Here is a 17,070-nt window from a genome sequence, read left to right on the forward strand (position 1 = left end):
ATAATTATAACTGGTAAGCTCTAAAGCTTCATACAGGTGAGGGTAACAAAGTTGGGTAGCAGTACTTCCCCCTTCCACCCATCCTTTTATGTTATTATTGATATCACCCATTCCAACTAATGTGCCAATTCAGTAGTGAATAGACTTTGCACACACCTGACCTCTTCTGGTTCTGTGCAGCAGCCCAAAGGGCAAGACTACAAGGACAGCTTCTAGCACCCTACTTTTTCCCAACAAGGACCATAGCTCAGTGGCAGAGCAGCTGCTTTGCACCCAGGTTTAACCCCTGGCAGCATCTCCAGGTAGGGCTAGAAAATACTCCTGCCCAAGTTGCTGCCAGTTAGTGTAGGCAATATGGAGCTAGATGGGATAATAGTTTTACTTCACATAAGGCAGATTCCTGTGTTCCCAGGAGTTCTGGTTAAGCAGAGGTCTCTTTAGCTTCTGCCTCCAGGAGTCCACTGCTTCAATGTTCAGATCCCCTTTGGAGAGCCAGAGGGTATTGGTACAATACGATGCATGGCAAGGTGGAATAAGGCCTTATACAGTGGTACCTCTAGTTACGAACTTAATTCGTTCTGGAGGTCCATTCTTAACCTGAAACTGTTCTTAACTAGAGACACTCTTTCGCTAGTGGGGCCTCTTGTTGCCGTTGCGCCGTTGGCACACAATTTCCGTTCTCATCCTGGGGCAAAGTTTTCAACTCGAGGTAACTCTTCCAGGTTAGCAGAGTTTGTAACCTGAGGTGTTTGTAACTCGAGGTGCCACTGTATGTGATACTGGTATCTATTTATTTTTTCCTGAGAGTCAATCTCATTTAGAGATCAAACAAAGCTGTGTGGCATCTTTCTGAAGGTGGGTGGAGGTCAATCCCGAAGATATTAAAGAAGGAAGAAAATTAGGGGGGTGGGATGCACCACCTGGGTTCCAAACATAAAGCTTTGTTAATTAATTCTTAATTATTTTCCTAATTAGCTCTCAGTCATACAGACAAATGCAGTACATCATGTTTCAGAAGACTGTTTGAAATTCCATTGGATTTTCAATCTGCAGCTGAAAGTTGGCTGGAAGGCAACTACTCAGACACCTTAATCAGGCATACATTACATTCTTAAGGAGGAGAGAGAAAAAGCAGACAATCATGAAACAACCAAAAATCAATCAAGGAAGGAAAGGCTTGGAGATGTGGGGCAGGCAGGCAATTGTTGCTGTGCCTTATTAATAATGCTCATCCATAAGAGTTGTCGTCTCATGAGAGATCTCATGTAAAAATAGCTTGCTTGCAACTCTTGGCTTCAATGAGAGTGGCCATTAGCATTTGGAATCAGAAACCTGGGAGACTCATTCAGATTATCTAGTCTGGTGGATGAGAAGAACAGAACAGCTGTGCTTGATTTGACCCAAAAACCACCCAATCAAGCATCCTGTCTTAGACAGCAGCCACCTAGATATCTTTGGGAGAATAGCAAGGAGGTCTAGTCCTCTCTCTAGATATGTGTCCTCCCACTAGCTGGTACTTTGAGGAAGACTGCATGGTGGTTCCACTTGGTTATTATGGCTGGGTAGCCATTGATAGATTTCTCCTTGATAAATTTGTGGTCAAGTATCAATAGTGTGCAAGCAAGGGCGAAACACTCACTTAATTTCTCTAGGATCTCCTCATCAGTCATCTTTGATTTTTTCCGCTGCCGATCTGTATTTCTATACAAGGTGTTAGAGTTGGAATTCTCAGGCTGAGGGGTTGTAGGTTCCTTCACTGGGGCTGGAGCCGCAACAGGTTCAATGACAGAACGTGTGTAAATCTGAAAGAAACAATGGCGGGAAATACCTTAATTCCATTGTGAACTTGGGGAAATTGAACAACAATGAATTGCCAATGAGCTACATACAAGGAAACACTTTAATTGTCTCCTGTGCTTTCACAAATATTATATTGCTTTCTCTCTAAAGGTTTAATTTAAGCTCCTGACAGGCAGATAATGGATTTCAAGACTTCCATTACACTGTTCAATTTACACATTACACCCTGAACCAAGAGCTCTGCTATGCCTTTTCACACAATGCAGAAAAGCTTGGGATTAAGTGATAAATCTCAGAGCAGAGCTACCTGACTGCCATAGTTTCCTACAAACGAAAATCCTAAGACTGGGTACTAAACTCAAAGTTGTTCCTTCAAAATGAATTTTCCTCCATGGCTCGTAATAGCTACTGGCTTTGCCATAGGCAGTGTGTGCTCTGAGCAAAACCAGCTAAAAAGTTAGCACAGAGGCAGTCCAATTTCTGTGCCAAGAGGGGTTAAACCTGGAAATTTGCACAGAGAGACTTCTCTGGGGATTGTTTAAAAAAAAGCTGTTTCAGGCTACCCGGCTAACAAAATTTCACCAGACCGCACTTTGTGTGTCTCCGCAGCCATAAGGGCTAGACATTCATGGAAAGCAGAGATTCCCAAAAGCTCGCATTCTGCATCACCACCAGATTCGGTGCCCCTTCGCCATCCCCAACCCTATGCATTCCTGCTGAACAAGGGCAAATATGCAGACTTGGTCCTACCATACAGACAACAATTCAAACTAAAACTGCTAGCATCTCACTGATTTTGTATGCTCTGGTCGTGGGGCAATAACAGGTGGTGGCTCATTGTCATCATCATCATCATCTTCTTCCTCATCCTCCTCTTCGGAAACTGGAGGAGCCAGTGGAGGTTCTGATGCAGTCTTTGTGCTCTGCATGTGCAAAAAAAGTATTCATAAAATGAGGCTTCAGCTGTTTACGGGATTACTATCAGAACATAAAGAGGTCCGGCTGTAGGACAAGGGCTGGGGGTCTGTGGTCCGCAGGCCTTATTAGGTCCACCAGGTTACCCACTTGGCCTGTGAGGCCTACCTGCCCTATACCTGAAATCACACATGACATCAGGTGTGGAGCAGGGAAAAAACATGGCTACACCAAAAGGGAGTTTGCAGTGATCTGACTTTTTTGGAATGTATTTGTCCCATGAACAGAAGTGGTTTGCTGGGTGGGGAAGAGCTGCAACGCTTAGTTTCCCAGGTGGGTTGTTATTACGTACCAGGGTGGAGTGCTATATTGGCTCCACTGGTGTCTTTGTCACCACCACCTCGCCTCTCTCCCTCTTGGTAAGCAACAACAACTCACCTGCCGGGAAGCTACCCAGTGACTCCATGCCACCTGGGAAGCCACTTCTGCCTGCCCATGATCTCATTTAGAGCATTCTGACAGAGCTTTAAGATTCTCCTGGTAGAGCCACATCTGCAAAAAGAGGCCTGCTCAAGAAGCCATTTGAGTTCTTTATGGCTTCATCATTGTCATTTTCCCTTCACAGTCAAAGATGGCATACTTATTTAAAAAAAACAAAACAATGGCAAAGGAAAAGGAAAAGAGGAATTTTCATTTCATGAGATGCTTGCGGAATTCATTACAGGGAACTCATTTCGGCCCGCCACTTGTTCTCATAGAGACCGTGCAGCGAACACTATTTCTCTCTTTTTAAATTGTCTTTTATTGATTTTCATACAATTTAAGAAATTTAATTCAGTTTCAATACAATATTCCTTAGCATCTTGACTTCCCATCCTTACCTTCCATGATGTTTCTTTTTAAATCTTTTATTTACTGCTTTAAATGCAATACTTATTTTCTAAAAGATACATCGTACATTACATTCCTTTATCATTCTCACTCCCTTGCTTATATTTGAAGTCCTGCCTACGATTTCATTTGGCTATAGTGTTTTCTCAGATAATCCGAAAAGGGTCTCTACTCTTCTACCAGCATTTCCATACTATTTCTCGACTGCCCGTTGCATGGCCTCTGTTGTGTAATTGAGTCCATAATATTAAGTATATCAGCATTAAAAAGAATAAGAAGAGGGAAGGAAAGTCCTAGTTCAGCCATTCAGCATGGAAAATAAGACATTAATACTGCGAACTCAGTATTGATAGGGATTGCTTTAATTGTACTTTTGGGGGTTTTGCTGTGATTCAATTTTCATTAAATACACACTGCTATTTCAAGCATTCCTATAAGCAAAAAGACATAAGAAAAGCCTGACTGCTGGATTAGTCCAAATGGAGACCATCTATTCCAACATCCTGTTCTTGCAGTGGCCAGCCAGAGGCCTCTATGGAAAACCTGCAAGTGGGACATGAGCACAACAGCACTCCCCTATATTTTTGATTCCCAGAAACTGGTATTCCAAGCCAGCTGCAAATCACATCAAGCCACAAATCTCAGCAGAGACACTATTCCCCCCCCCCCCCCATGGAGATTAGTTCATGTTCAACAGTAGGTTCTTATACTCACCGAAGGATGGGCTGCGATATATCCATGGGCACTTTTATCTGAAACGTGCAACAACAAAAGTTCTCAATAGCTTCATTGAGCCTAAATGGCTACAGGGCAGTTAGGAGATGACACATGTGTGGCAATGTTGGACAGGGTCAAACCCTCCCCTATACTACTCATTTGCTTCCAATCACAACCTCCCATGCTGCTGTTTAGTTTAAAAAAGGAAAAGGAAATCAAAAGCCTGTGAGATCTCTTTTGCATAACCACCCCTTTTTTTGTTTTGCTCTTGCTTCTGTTTTGTGTGTGCCTGTGTTGTCTACTCTGGCTCATTGAGGGGATGGTACACACATGAAGGTGATCGATGGTTGGTGAAAGACCCTGTGTGAAAAGCTGGGAAGGGAAGATTTCCCAGGGTTGAAGGCTGGGAGAAGAAAGGGAAGCTCTCAGGTTAGAGCTATGTGGGCCCACCCCTTTCTGTGTGGAGCAAGGGTTAAGATCTATGTTTGAGGGAGGGCTTTGCATTTTCTCTTTCTCTTTCTGTTTTTATTTTCATTTAGATTAGTTTATTTTTTATTGTATTAATATAATTATATTTCCCCCCATAAAATTATTATTAAGTGTTCTTAGAGGTTAGGCATAGCAGTGAGCCTCAGCGGGGTTCTTCCAAAAGGAAGTAAGAAGAAGGGTGTACAGCAGGAGTCATCAATCTTTTGAGACCCAAGGACATCACCATCCCATGTCACTTCCCTCTCCCAGATCATGAAAAAGCAGGCAGAACACAGGCTTCACTTTTCCAAAGGATCTGGGGAAAAGCAATTGCCTGTAGAATAAATTCTAGCCTTGAAAAGCACAGAGAGCTGAAAAAGGAAGTGCAAAAGAGTGTCGTGCTTCCAACTTCCAGCTTCAGCTCTATGTACTTTCTGGAGGAGAAAAATGCAACCATTATCACCTTCTCATGACCAAGGGGGCACTGTGTGTGCTCAGAGGCTTTGTGGGCAGCGAAAGAAGACCACTGCATCCACAAGTGCTACACTGGTGATCCCTGGGATACACCCTAGGGTTATGTCTTGGAGTTGGGCTTCAAAACTGTATTAAGACTTCTCTAGTGGCACACTCAGCTCCCTGGGCCAAAGTCCCTCAAGGCAACCAGGTGGAGCCATGTACTGTGCTGTGCCGTGCTGTACTGTCTTTCTACACTGTCTTCCCTCTTGGTTCACTGCCCCTCTAAGCTGTTAACACCTTGCTCCCTTTTTGCAGCTCACTTTGCTCCCCCCCTCTCCAGCTCTTCTCCCCATTTCTCTCCTGTTTCATCTTGTTGTGTGTCTCTGAGTCCCCCCCATCACCAATGGTCATCTCAGGTACAGTTTCATTGTGCTCCCTCTTTCCATGCTTTCCCTGAGGCACTCTTCACCTACCACGAGGGCATACACACTATCCCCCTCCTATGTCCTTGTCCTGTGTGTGCCACACCAACCTTCCCAAATTGATCTGAAGAGGCCTTCTAAGTGAATTTGGACTGGTGTGCTTAGAAGATTCTATGCCATCTAGAACCTCATCTAGAGAACTGGGAACACAATTTAGCATATTATTTTAACATAAGACAAACTGTGGTTTGTCCTAACTAACTATGGTTTACTGAAACAAACCGAATACAAATTGTAGTTTATGAAGCTAGCTTGTTTTAATAAACCATACTGAAGTTTAACCATGGTTTACAATTCAGGCACAACACTAATGAGGTTAATGGGAAACTGAATGGAAAGTCCAAGAGGAATGGGAAGGAGGAAGCACATGAGCCTGAGTCTCACACAAGAGAAAAAAACATAGCTGAGATTTATATCCATATAAAGTCTGTGGGTCATTCTTCCCTTATCTAGTATTTTTTTATTTTTAAACTTTTTATTGATTTTTTATTCTTTAGGTTCTGATGGTGTCTTCTCCGCCATCATTGCCTCCTTACCTCCGGATGTAAAGCTCATATATTTCTGGTTGTTTACTGTCTCTTTGGAATCATAGAATTTGAGGACATCCAGAACAGCTTGAGGGTTCTTCTTCTGTTCCAGTTTTGTTATATTGGAGGTCTGCAGCAGCCTAGCCCACTGCTCCGGAATCCCCTGTGAAGAGCAAGTGGAAAGGATGACGATTCAGGGCATTTCATCAGCGTTTATATTCTGCCAGCACAGTTCCTTACCAAGAATCCCACGCTACCTGTAATATTACATTTGGAGCCTTTGATTGATGCCCAAGAGTTTAAAAAGCTAGACACTTTACAGCAGGTGCAATCATTCTCTCATCCTCTATTAAAACAAAGAGCTAAAACCTGGATCCAACTTAAAAAAAAAAACCAAAAAGTTATGACTGTGACAGGAAAAAAAGGTGCATGAAGCTCATCGTTAATTCAACTCTTGCTGATCCATGGACCAATGGCGGCAAAGCTTATCTCATTTCCCTGGTGCTTCAGGACAGAAAACGGAACACTACTCTACACTGGAGGACAACACGGGTGCTTTAGGAAGCTTACACTGGATAGCTCATGCATAACAAGATAAATGCTTTCTACTCAGATGATAAAAGCAGACGCTACCGAAGTCAAAGCTACCGGAGTCAAAGCTACCTCCTGACGCATTAACTGCCCACTCAAGGACATTTTCCCTACTTCAAAGGAGGAGCTGCAATTTGGAATCAAAATGGTGGTGCTAAGTTATATAAGGTAGCTGGGACTTTAAATGCACCCTCTTTCCCCACTCCTTCCCCCTACTGTGTAATGTTATTAATTATTATTATTATTATAAATAATAATAATACTGCAGGAATTAGGAGCAGTGGCTGCATCCACCAAAGTACAAAATATTATAAGTTTGTATTGAGGTATTTTGATTTCCGAGAAAGTTGTCTTGGAACATCCAGTATAATTTCCTAAATTCAAGGAGCGACCGTCTCCCCCACCCCTTAGCAGCACAATTAACATTGAAGCAGTGACTCACTTGAAGTGCATCAAAGCATCCCTTTATTTTGCCACCCCAGCTTACAGCTAACATTCTAACAAAACTGGGGGTTTCCCCCCCTTCCTCCTACGAGGTTCTCTGCAAAAATGAGATGTGACATGGGCCTTTGGAGTTTGGGGTTAACGATGAAAAAGTTGGAATAAGCCAAGCAACGAAATCTACTGCACACACACGGAACCTGCCGCTGCAGTGCTATGACATCTCAAAGAAGCACTTGGATGCAAGCTTCTTTTGGGCCTGTGACGCACCTCTGGAAACTTCCCTGTGCACATCTGTGAGCCATAGAGATCTGGCTGCAATGGACGTAAATAAAGAAAGAAAAGAAAGTTAAAACAGAATGTGGGACAACTCAGACGGTGGGAAAGAGGTGAAATCCAATGGGTCGGAATGGGGCAGGGAAGGTCAAGGTTGTGTGTGTGAGGGTAACCCAGTCTAAAACAAGGGAAGTAGCAAACCAAGTAGTAGTCATTGACAGGCTACAGGAAGACAGACTATGAAAAACAGAAGGGGAGGAGGAAATAAATCACAATTAAGTCCAAAGTTTGGAAGCAGCAATTCCCCATTTTAACCAGGTTGTGGGATGTTTGCTTGCTCACTGGAAAAATCATACTGCCAAGTGACTGGATCAAATATTCAGTATTAAAACAGTTGTGGCGGGTACAAAGAGCCTTCTTCTAAGAATTCTTTCATGCTTAAACCCACCTTGGTAATTCTGAAAGGTCTCCGTGTAACATTTACAATGCAATCCCATGCAAGCTTGTTTAAAAGTAAGGGTCAGCAAGTCCAGTGGGGTTTACATCCAATTGACAGTGCAATCCTAACCATGTCTACTCAGAAATAAGCCTTACTGAATTCAGTGGGGCTTACTCCCAGGCAAGCAGGGTTAGAATTTCAGCCTAAAGTTGTTCAGGACTCATCTGACTTTAGGAATTATTAAAAACTGTTTTTCAAAAATAGCCAGGGTACGAATGGACACAAATGCTGCGAATGGAAAAATCAACCAATTCTGGATTTTTGATTTTTGTTTTGTTTTTGGAGTCTGCAAACAGGGTCAAACCAAATTATGCCAAACATAATGCCAGAGAGAAAACTCTTGGCAACATACATATATGCCACTTATATATATATGCCACTTGACTTTATACAACCTAGATCCATCATTTCCTTTTGTTTTTGAAATGGGAACCTTTATGAGTTTGAGTTGCAGCCAGTTTTCCTTCTAGACAGGGAATGCAGATCTGTCTCATTAAAAGGCATGCTTTGCAGAATTCTCATTCAAAAATAGTGGAAAACAAAATTTCCCCACCTTATTAGTGCACCAACTTTTTCACCATAACTATCTATAGGCCTCAGAAGCATGCTTCTTTTGCCTAATCATTTTCAGTCATTGAATTTAGTGCTCTGTGTCCCAATTTCTGCTACTTGTGGTGGCTCCAAGCGAAACAAAATGGGAATTCGGACATGCATTTGTGACAATCAGCATCATGTCATTGGATGCTAATGACTGAAAGCCAGACTTCAAAGCCCATGCAGCAGGTATCCCCAGCTGTGATTTTGGATGCAGCAATGAGTAACAGGGAATCCATCCAGAACACTGGCTGGCATTATGTGTTGGAGTAAAACTGTGTACGCTGCACATTGCGCATGGCACATAACCAACAGATCAGGCACGGCAGCTATCGCAATCCTCTAAAATGAAGAAGGAACATTTGTTCTGAACAATCCCCTGACACTTCCAAACTTCTGAGAGATAGAGAAAAAAATGTGAACACTGTGGAAATACTTTTGTTAAGAGGCTTGGTGATGTGGCAGAACCCTTGTCACAATATACTTACCAACATATAAAGGAAATAAGGAAAAGCTCAAGATGTCACAGACCCATACCTAATTAACTGAACCAGCTGTGGTTATGGAGCTAAGAAGATCTGGTTCTTCAGGAAACAGAAATTCCCATGTGATTCCAAGGATACTTATGTTCCCTTGCTGTGCAAACTGATCACCAGGATGAACTAGCTTGATGATCACCATAACTTGGTGTTAACAGTCAGGTGCAGCAACTATGACTCCTGAGGGCTACTCAATAAACAATTTTGTATCAAAAACCTCAACCTCTTCCTCTCTCTCTCTCTCTGTTAAAATAAATCTTAATTTCAGGGAATCTTACAAGAAAGAGCAGGGAACTAAAACAGACACAATTTAATGCATTAATGCTGTATCATGAAAGCTACTCTTGTTGCTGGATCCCACACTGTCACTCTGGTAAAATTCAGACTGAAGAATCATGGGATGAAAAAGCACATGGGGAATAATCCATAAAAGCAGAGGGCCACACTGGGGGCTGGCAATGCTGACTCTGCTCCTTTCCATGTGATCCATCTACCCTACTTGATTTCTTCATCTAAATGTTAACCATAACACCATGGAATCAAGCCACAAGGAAATGTGTTCCCCAATACCATACTTACGATTTATATGTTAGGGTCTGAGGTCTATATCCCTTAGTGCAGCCTTGCCCAACCTGGTGCCTTCCAAGGTTTTAGACTACATCTCCCATCAGGCCCAATCTGCACAACCATATTGGCAGGGGCTGATGGGAGCTGTGGTCCAAAACATCTCAAGTTAGGGAAAGTTGCTTTAGGGCATCAGAAAATAATAGTTTCATTTCTCCTAGTCAAGTGAGAAAGAAAATAAATGCCTGAAGGAAGAGAATAATCACTCAGTTATGAGGATAAGTAGCTGAAGAAAGCATTGCAACTCCTCATGTTTCTAGAATACCTACTCACAAAGAATATTTTCAATCACTAAAATTGATTGATTTTGACATGAATAAAATGGGTATTTCCCAAATCCAGTGACTCTTGAAACACATATGAAGTGTGTTTTTTTAAATCTCTTGAAAGATAGATTAATTATATGGGAGAAGGGGGTTGGTCATCTACAGAGATCAAGCATTAAATCTAGGGATGGTTGGATCAATCTATTTCTGTTCCATATCAATTCCACACATGTTTGTTCATAACCCATCTCCACCCTGCTTATTCATTAATCTGTGATTTTTTTTAAAAAAATGACACAAATATTCAACATAAAATATGTATTATTACAAAATATGTATTTTGCATCAATATATGTATCTCTGAACAATTTTTATGCTAAAATTCACCTTTGTAACATGTTTTGTTTTGCTTGTTGGTTTGCTTTCTGATGGAAAAACTATGTCACAGATTTTGGAAAAGTGCAAAACCAGAAGGATAAGTAGTTGTAATCTACACATCAATCCTTTTGATGAGGATGAAGTCAGCTCACATCGGAATTCACAGAAATCAAATTCCTCAAGCACTCGTCATTAAACCCTTATCAAGTATCTTTCTTGGGATGTTTGAGAAATGTGCAAGAATGAAGTGAAACTCCATCCCAGCTACAATTAAAAGATCTCTGGGCTCCCATGTCCTTCTCAAGTGCTTTAGGCGAAGGGCGAAAAGCCAGAGAATCAATGGGTACAACTGCAGCCTACTGGGGTCCATGATTTAAACAATCCCACAATGCTATTTTGAGTGTTAGCAGAATTCTTTCCTTCTGTGGGGAAGAATGATTGATTAGCGGACAGCAAGGGAAGGCATACTTAAGAGGTAAGGGAAGCACGTGGGGAAAGGGGAAATAATCCTACTCTGGAGAGCCATTATAAAGAGAGGATTGTGATGGCACCAAATCCTCTTCTAGCTCCATATATGAGTTTTTAAGCTCACATCTTGTTTATCAGAACACATGGAAGGCAATTACCGGGAGAACACGCCACAGTGTAGCATAGAAGGGGCAGGCATAGGTGTAAGCCTGGCTCAGTGCCATACAGAGGTCTATAGGCCTTTCTGCTCATGTCCAGAAATGCCACAAACTCTACCTGCACCATGTTTGGCCAGCATTTTTAAATTGGCAATCTATGTCATATGCCACAGTTAGGTGGCAAAATGTTAACCAGGGTGCTAGTCTGCATGAAATGTGTGGTTTCTATACCAGCTCATAAGAGAGTTGGATATAAACCTACAGGCTGTCTGTTGAGATCACAGGTCTGTGTTTAAAAGAGTAGTTATTTTTTCCTAAAGTGCTATGGAACTCCTTGCCCATTGACATTGAGCTGGTGCCCTCATTAGGGACACCTGCCGAAAAGCTTAGTTTCTACAAGCCAACAAAGTTAAATAACTTAGTTACCTATATTTGTTGTGAAAATTGGTTTCTGGGTTTTAGCTGTGTTTTATTTGCACAATTGCATTTATAGCCCACTTAGAGAGCTCCTTGATCAACTGGTTTATAAATCTTCTAAATAAATAAAACTATCCTACAGAATATATCCATAGAGCATCTTCAGCTCTTTCCCCAGAGTTTCCATAGTTTGCAGTCCATAACAAGCAACCTATGGAGTGGGGAGAATTAAGCAACAATTGTTTGCAGTAGAATACTCAAAAGTACACAAGTGTCACGCCAGGAAATCTAGCTACCTTCCTCCTATGTGGGTAAGGGGATAGCCTAAGGAGACATTACTTGCGTGTAGAGCAAATGTGCACAGGAGGGGAGTGGGATTGTGCTTGGCAGCCCCCCAATTTCTGTCTGCACCTAGCATAATGTCAGCATAGAGCAGGGGTGGGGAACCTGTGGCCCTCTGGATGCTGTTGGGGCTCCCAATTCTCAACAGGCCCAACAAAGCATAACCAATGGTCATGGATCATGGGAGTTGAAGCCCAGCAACATTTGGAGGGTTGTAGGTTTCCCGTCACTAGAGCTCATTTGCATCCAAAGTAGGATGTGTGTGAGCTCTGTGAGTGTGATCAGCAACCCTTGCAAGGTTGGCAGGTGTGATTCCACCACCTCCCATACACATGTTCACTCTGCACGCAAGTGAGGTCTGCACAGAACAAATGGCTGCAAAGAAAGCCAATTTAGCCAAGGAAGTTTGCAATGAAGCAAACAGAGGACAAAAAGATGACTTACTGTGAATTCCCCAGTGACTGCATCAAACCCCACATGGATCGTGTGCTCGAAGTCTGAAGGGAGAGAGATTTCAGGACGTTCTTTCTCCTTCTTCTTATTGGCTAGAAGTAAAATGTTAACAAGCACTTATTTTCCTGCGTAATTATTTTTTATGCATTTTACAGTCAGGCTTATTCAAAGCAAGATATGGAAAGTAGGAGGATAGAATTTAATCCAGAAGGACCCTTGACTGCAAAATCCAGGCTGGATAATGAAACAGCACCATAATAGTGCAATCCTATTCATGTTTGTTCATAATTAAGTCCTAGGGGGCTTGCTTTGGTAAATGTCCACAAAAATGCAACTTTACAGAACACTGCTCCTGTAAGCTAAGGGCATGTGCATTACTTGATAATGTATCATTTAAACCCAAAAGGTATGAACAGCCTCCATGGGGTTGTCAGGGGCGATTGTCAGGAATATATCACACAAAGTAAGCGAAGTTAACTCTTTATTAGAAGAAACAAGGTCAGCTCAAGAGTGCCAGGTCTAATTCCTTTGCAGCCTTTTTGTTGCATAAAAGAGTGAATGAAATGTAGACTTCACTGAGGCACAATTGTTAAGGACTTCAGACAAAGCCCTCATGCAATCAGGGTGATGCAGAGAGTGGTTAATATACCTTTATACAACAGGGTGGAACCCACCACCTTTAAAGAAGTAGAGATGTACCCACTCCTCAAAAGCCCTCCCTAGGCAGCCTTGCAGCATCTAATTCCTTCAGGTAGAAAGAAAGTAAACACAAAGACATGGAATTGTATCCAATGATAGTCTTGCTCAGAAGAGAACCATGAAATTAACCAACATGGCTAACTTGGGTCCATTAATTTCAATGGGTCTATTCTAAGTAGAACTTAGTTAGATACCACTCATGCCTTATGCAGACAACTCCCAATTTATGCAGTGGTTACCTTCCAAGGCACTGTGCATTTAAGTGAAATCACATATATTTGAAACGTCATTGAGAAAGCCTGTAAAGACCCTGTTCCACCCCTTTTTGTGACATTTTTGGGTCACTGCCAGGTTCGGAGTGATGTGCGTATGAATTCATGTAAATGGGGAGTTAGCTGTACAGAATCAGACCATTGGTCCACCTAGTCCTGGGCTGCTAACGCTGAATGGCAGCTACTCTCCAACATTTCAGACAGGAATCCTTCCCAGCTTTACCTGGAAATGCCAAAGATTGATCTTTTTCATATAAAGCAGTTGCTCTACAGCTGAGCTACAGCTCTTTCCTCTTAACTGTTGTGATGTTCATTAAAAAAACTGCTGGGCGATGGGAAATAACTCAGTGGCAGAACCCAAGGCTTCGTGTGCAAAAGGTACCAGATTCAATCCCTAACAACTCCAGGTAGGGTTGGAGTAGATTCCTGTGAAACTCTGAAGAGCTGCAACCAATAGCCATTGTCAACAAGACCAAGCTAAGTGGACTCTGTTTAAGGCAGCTTCCTCAGGGCTGGATCCAGACTTAGTCATGCTTCATGAAGGACAGTAGTTCCCAAACCTTTTCAGCCCCTCCCTTTGGTTCCATAAACTCATCCCCAGTGACCCCAGCCCTACCTTATAAAAAGCAATATTCATAATAGCAGTTTGCACAACCCACTAAAGAAGACAATAACCCAGTAACATTCAAAACAGTAACAATTAATTGCACATTTATTCAAAATCCAATGAAAACTACTTAGTTGAATTAACTCAAAAAAACCTGAGTTATCCAAGGATGCCAGCTTTTCAAAGTATGATAGCCATTTATACACAGAAACATCCAGGTCACCCCTCTTCTCACCTGGGAGGGTGATACCACCCACCTAAGTTCCTGGCGTGCTGCTGCCAGTCAGAACAGACAATATCCAAGAATAAATGGCCTGATGGTTTGAATCCATGTACGGCAGATACAAATGTCTCCAGGAGCAATCTGGAATGCTCACATGTACTCAAAAACACTGTGCATGAACTAATCCCAAATGTTACATTCATCCTTATTAATTTAATTGCTAAACCCTTACTAAACAATTATCTGGCTACAATTTCTGCCCAGGATTCCAACCTTCACACTTATATTAATTGATAAATGGTTTTCCTGCAGCAGTTGTTAGAGGCAGCAACAATATACCATCTCAGCATGCCAGAGCAACTCCTTCCAGACCCCATGCTTCTCTCCAGTCTCCCAGCCCTTTTTAAGATCTATAATGTGTTCACACTTTAATTTTCAGCTAAGAGATGGCCTGCAACAAGTTGTCCTATCTTTTCAGTTTGCATCACTCTGAACAGCAGATAAGAAAACAGTCTTGGCCTCTCATTACACTCTCACCATTGTGGCAGAAAGTACCGTATTTTTCGCTCCATAAGACACACCTGACCATAAGACACACCTAGTTTTTAGAGGGGGAAAGCAAGAAAAAAATATTCTGCGCAGAGCATGTAAGCAGCTCTCACTTTTTTTTGCTTTAAACCCTTCTGTCCCTCCTCCCGCTTCGCTGAGAAGCCAGCAGAGCAAGCTGTGCAGCTCTCGCTGAAGCCAGCAGAGCAAGAGCGTTACCTGCGCAGCACCTCTTCTGCGGGCTTCCCAGCAAAGCGGGATGAGGGACAAAAGGGAGCCCTTACAAGGGAGCGCTGAACAGAGCCTGGCAGCGGCTCTTGCTGGCTTTTCTGGGAGGTGTGGGAAGGGACAGAGGGCAGCCCATCAGTCCCTTCTCCCACCTTGCGGAAAAGTCCCCAAGAGCCGCACACACGCTCCACGCGGCTCTTGAAAGGGAGCGCTGAGCAGAGCCTGTATGCATCCCAGATGCAAACACAGGTGGGAGGCTGTGCTCAGCGCTCCCTTTAAAGAGCCGTGTATAGCATGTGTACGGCTTTTGGGGGCTTTTCCGCGAGGTGGGAGAAGGGACTGACGGGCTGCCTTCTGCCCTCTGTCCCTTGCTGGCTTTTCCCCGAGGAGGGAGAAGGGCAGCCCATCAGTCCCTTCTCCCTCCTCGGGGAAAAGCCCCCAAGAGCTGCACACACACTAAGCCCAGATCTTTAAAGAGCGTGTGGCTCTTGCTGGCTTTTCCGGGAGCTGGGGGAAGGGACAGAGGGCAGCCTGTCAGTCCCTTCCCCCACTCCCAGAAAAGCCCCCAAGAGCCGTGCTCCCTTTAAAGAGCCGCATGGAGCATGTGTGCGGCTCTTGGGGGTTTTTCCTGAGGAGGGAGAAGGGCAGCCCATCAGTGATGGGCTGCCCTTCTCCCTCCTTGGGGAAAAGCCCCCCAAAACCACACACACGCGCCAAGCGGCTCTTTAAAGGGAGTGCTGAGCAGAGCCTCCCGCATGCATTTGCTCCATAAGACGCACACACATTTCCCCTTGCTTTTTAGGAGGGAAAAAGTGTGTCTTATGGAGCAAAAAATACGGTAGGTTTAAAGGGTCATCGTGTAAAGTTTAAAAGAACAGTCAAATCTATATAAATGGGTGGTGAAACGTTGTTACAAAATTAATAATAACAACAACAATAATAATAATAAATTTTATTTATACCTCGCCCTCCCCGGGCTCAGTGCAGCTAACACCAATAAAATCACAGTAAAAACATAATGGGGGGGCAATTTAAAATACAGATTAAAATGCAATTTAAAATGCAGCCTCATTTTAAAAGTAGCCAATAAATCAAGACCATAAAGGGAGGGAAACATAAGGGTCAGACTGAGTCCAAACCAAAGGCCAGGCAGAACAGCTCCGTCTTGCAGGCCCTGCGGAAAGATGTCAAGTCCTGCAGGGCACTAGTCTCTTGTGACAGAGCGTTCTACCAAGTCGGGGCCAGTACTGAAAAGGCCCTGGCCCTAGTTGAGACCAATCTAACCACTTTGCAACCTGGGACCTCCAAAATGTTGTCATTTGTGGACCTTAAGGTCATCCGCGGGGCATACCAGGAAAGGTGGTCCCGTAGGTACGTGGGTCCAGAGAGAACTGGCCACTGCTTCCCTTTAAATATCAATTAAGTGCTCATGCTTCAGTAAGGGAAACTGGCACACACCTCTTCTCAATTGAGGCACTATACTTTAAAGCAGTATCACCCCACATTCAACAGCCATTGCTTCCCCAAAAAATCCTAAGAACTGTAGTTTGTTAAACTTCTGAGGGTCATTAGAAGACCACTTACAGAGCTACAATTCCCAAAATGGTTTAACAATCAACCCAGCTTCCTCAGGCAATCTGAGAATTGTAGGCCTGTGAAGGGAATAGGGGCCTCATCCTGCAAGTGTCCTTCCTTCATCAAAGTATGGAGAGGGAGCCAAACTTATGAGGAGAGACTGTAGAGGGAGCCAAACTCATGAGGAAAGACTCAGTAGAAAAACATATATTTTGCATACAGAAGGTTCCATGTTCAAATGCCAGAATTTCCAGCTAAAAAGATTCCAGACAATAGGAAACCCTGTAGAGCAGCCTTTCTCAACCTGTGGGCCCCAGATGTTGTTGAACTACAACTCCCATCACCCCTAGCTAGCAAGGCTAGAGCCCAGGGATGGTGGGAGTTGTAGTCCAACAACATCTGGGGACCCACAGGTTGAGAACCGCTGCAGCGGAGGCACTTCCCCTAAAGAGCAAACATTACAAGCATAAAAAGACCAACACGCCTGTCCCACAGGGTTGTTGTGGGGGTGAAGAAGGTAGGGGAGAAGCCATGAGGGCCTCCTTGAGCTCCATGGAGGAAAGGTGGGTATAAATAATAATTAAACCAATAAATTAATTAAAACAACAGTGACTCAAA

The 17,070-nt window shown here is 43.2% G+C and overlaps 1 protein-coding gene across 7 annotated transcripts in view; it reads right to left on the reverse strand.

Annotated features, from left to right (window-relative positions):
- PAK3 (p21 (RAC1) activated kinase 3) overlaps window positions 1-17,070 on the reverse strand; it is a 144,481-nt gene that overhangs the window by 16,777 nt on the left and 110,634 nt on the right. For 4 of the 7 annotated variants that reach the window (XM_028715018.2, XM_077922712.1, XM_028715020.2 and 1 more), the window contains 6 exons: window positions 12,294-12,394; window positions 7,559-7,603; window positions 6,266-6,419; window positions 4,321-4,358; window positions 2,592-2,723; window positions 1,640-1,802 (listed from right to left, as the gene is read on the reverse strand). In XM_028715018.2, coding sequence (XP_028570851.1) covers window positions 1,640-1,802; window positions 2,592-2,723; window positions 4,321-4,358; window positions 6,266-6,419; window positions 7,559-7,603; window positions 12,294-12,394 — 633 coding nt within the window. The remainder of the gene's footprint in view (window positions 1-1,639; window positions 1,803-2,591; window positions 2,724-4,320; window positions 4,359-6,265; window positions 6,420-7,558; window positions 7,604-12,293; window positions 12,395-17,070) is intronic. The other 3 variants (XM_077922713.1, XM_028715019.2, XM_028715021.2) reach the window with 1 other exon arrangement.

Source organism: Podarcis muralis, chromosome Z, assembly GCF_964188315.1.
Source record: "Podarcis muralis chromosome Z, rPodMur119.hap1.1, whole genome shotgun sequence".
Taxonomy (NCBI): domain Eukaryota; kingdom Metazoa; phylum Chordata; class Lepidosauria; order Squamata; family Lacertidae; genus Podarcis; species Podarcis muralis.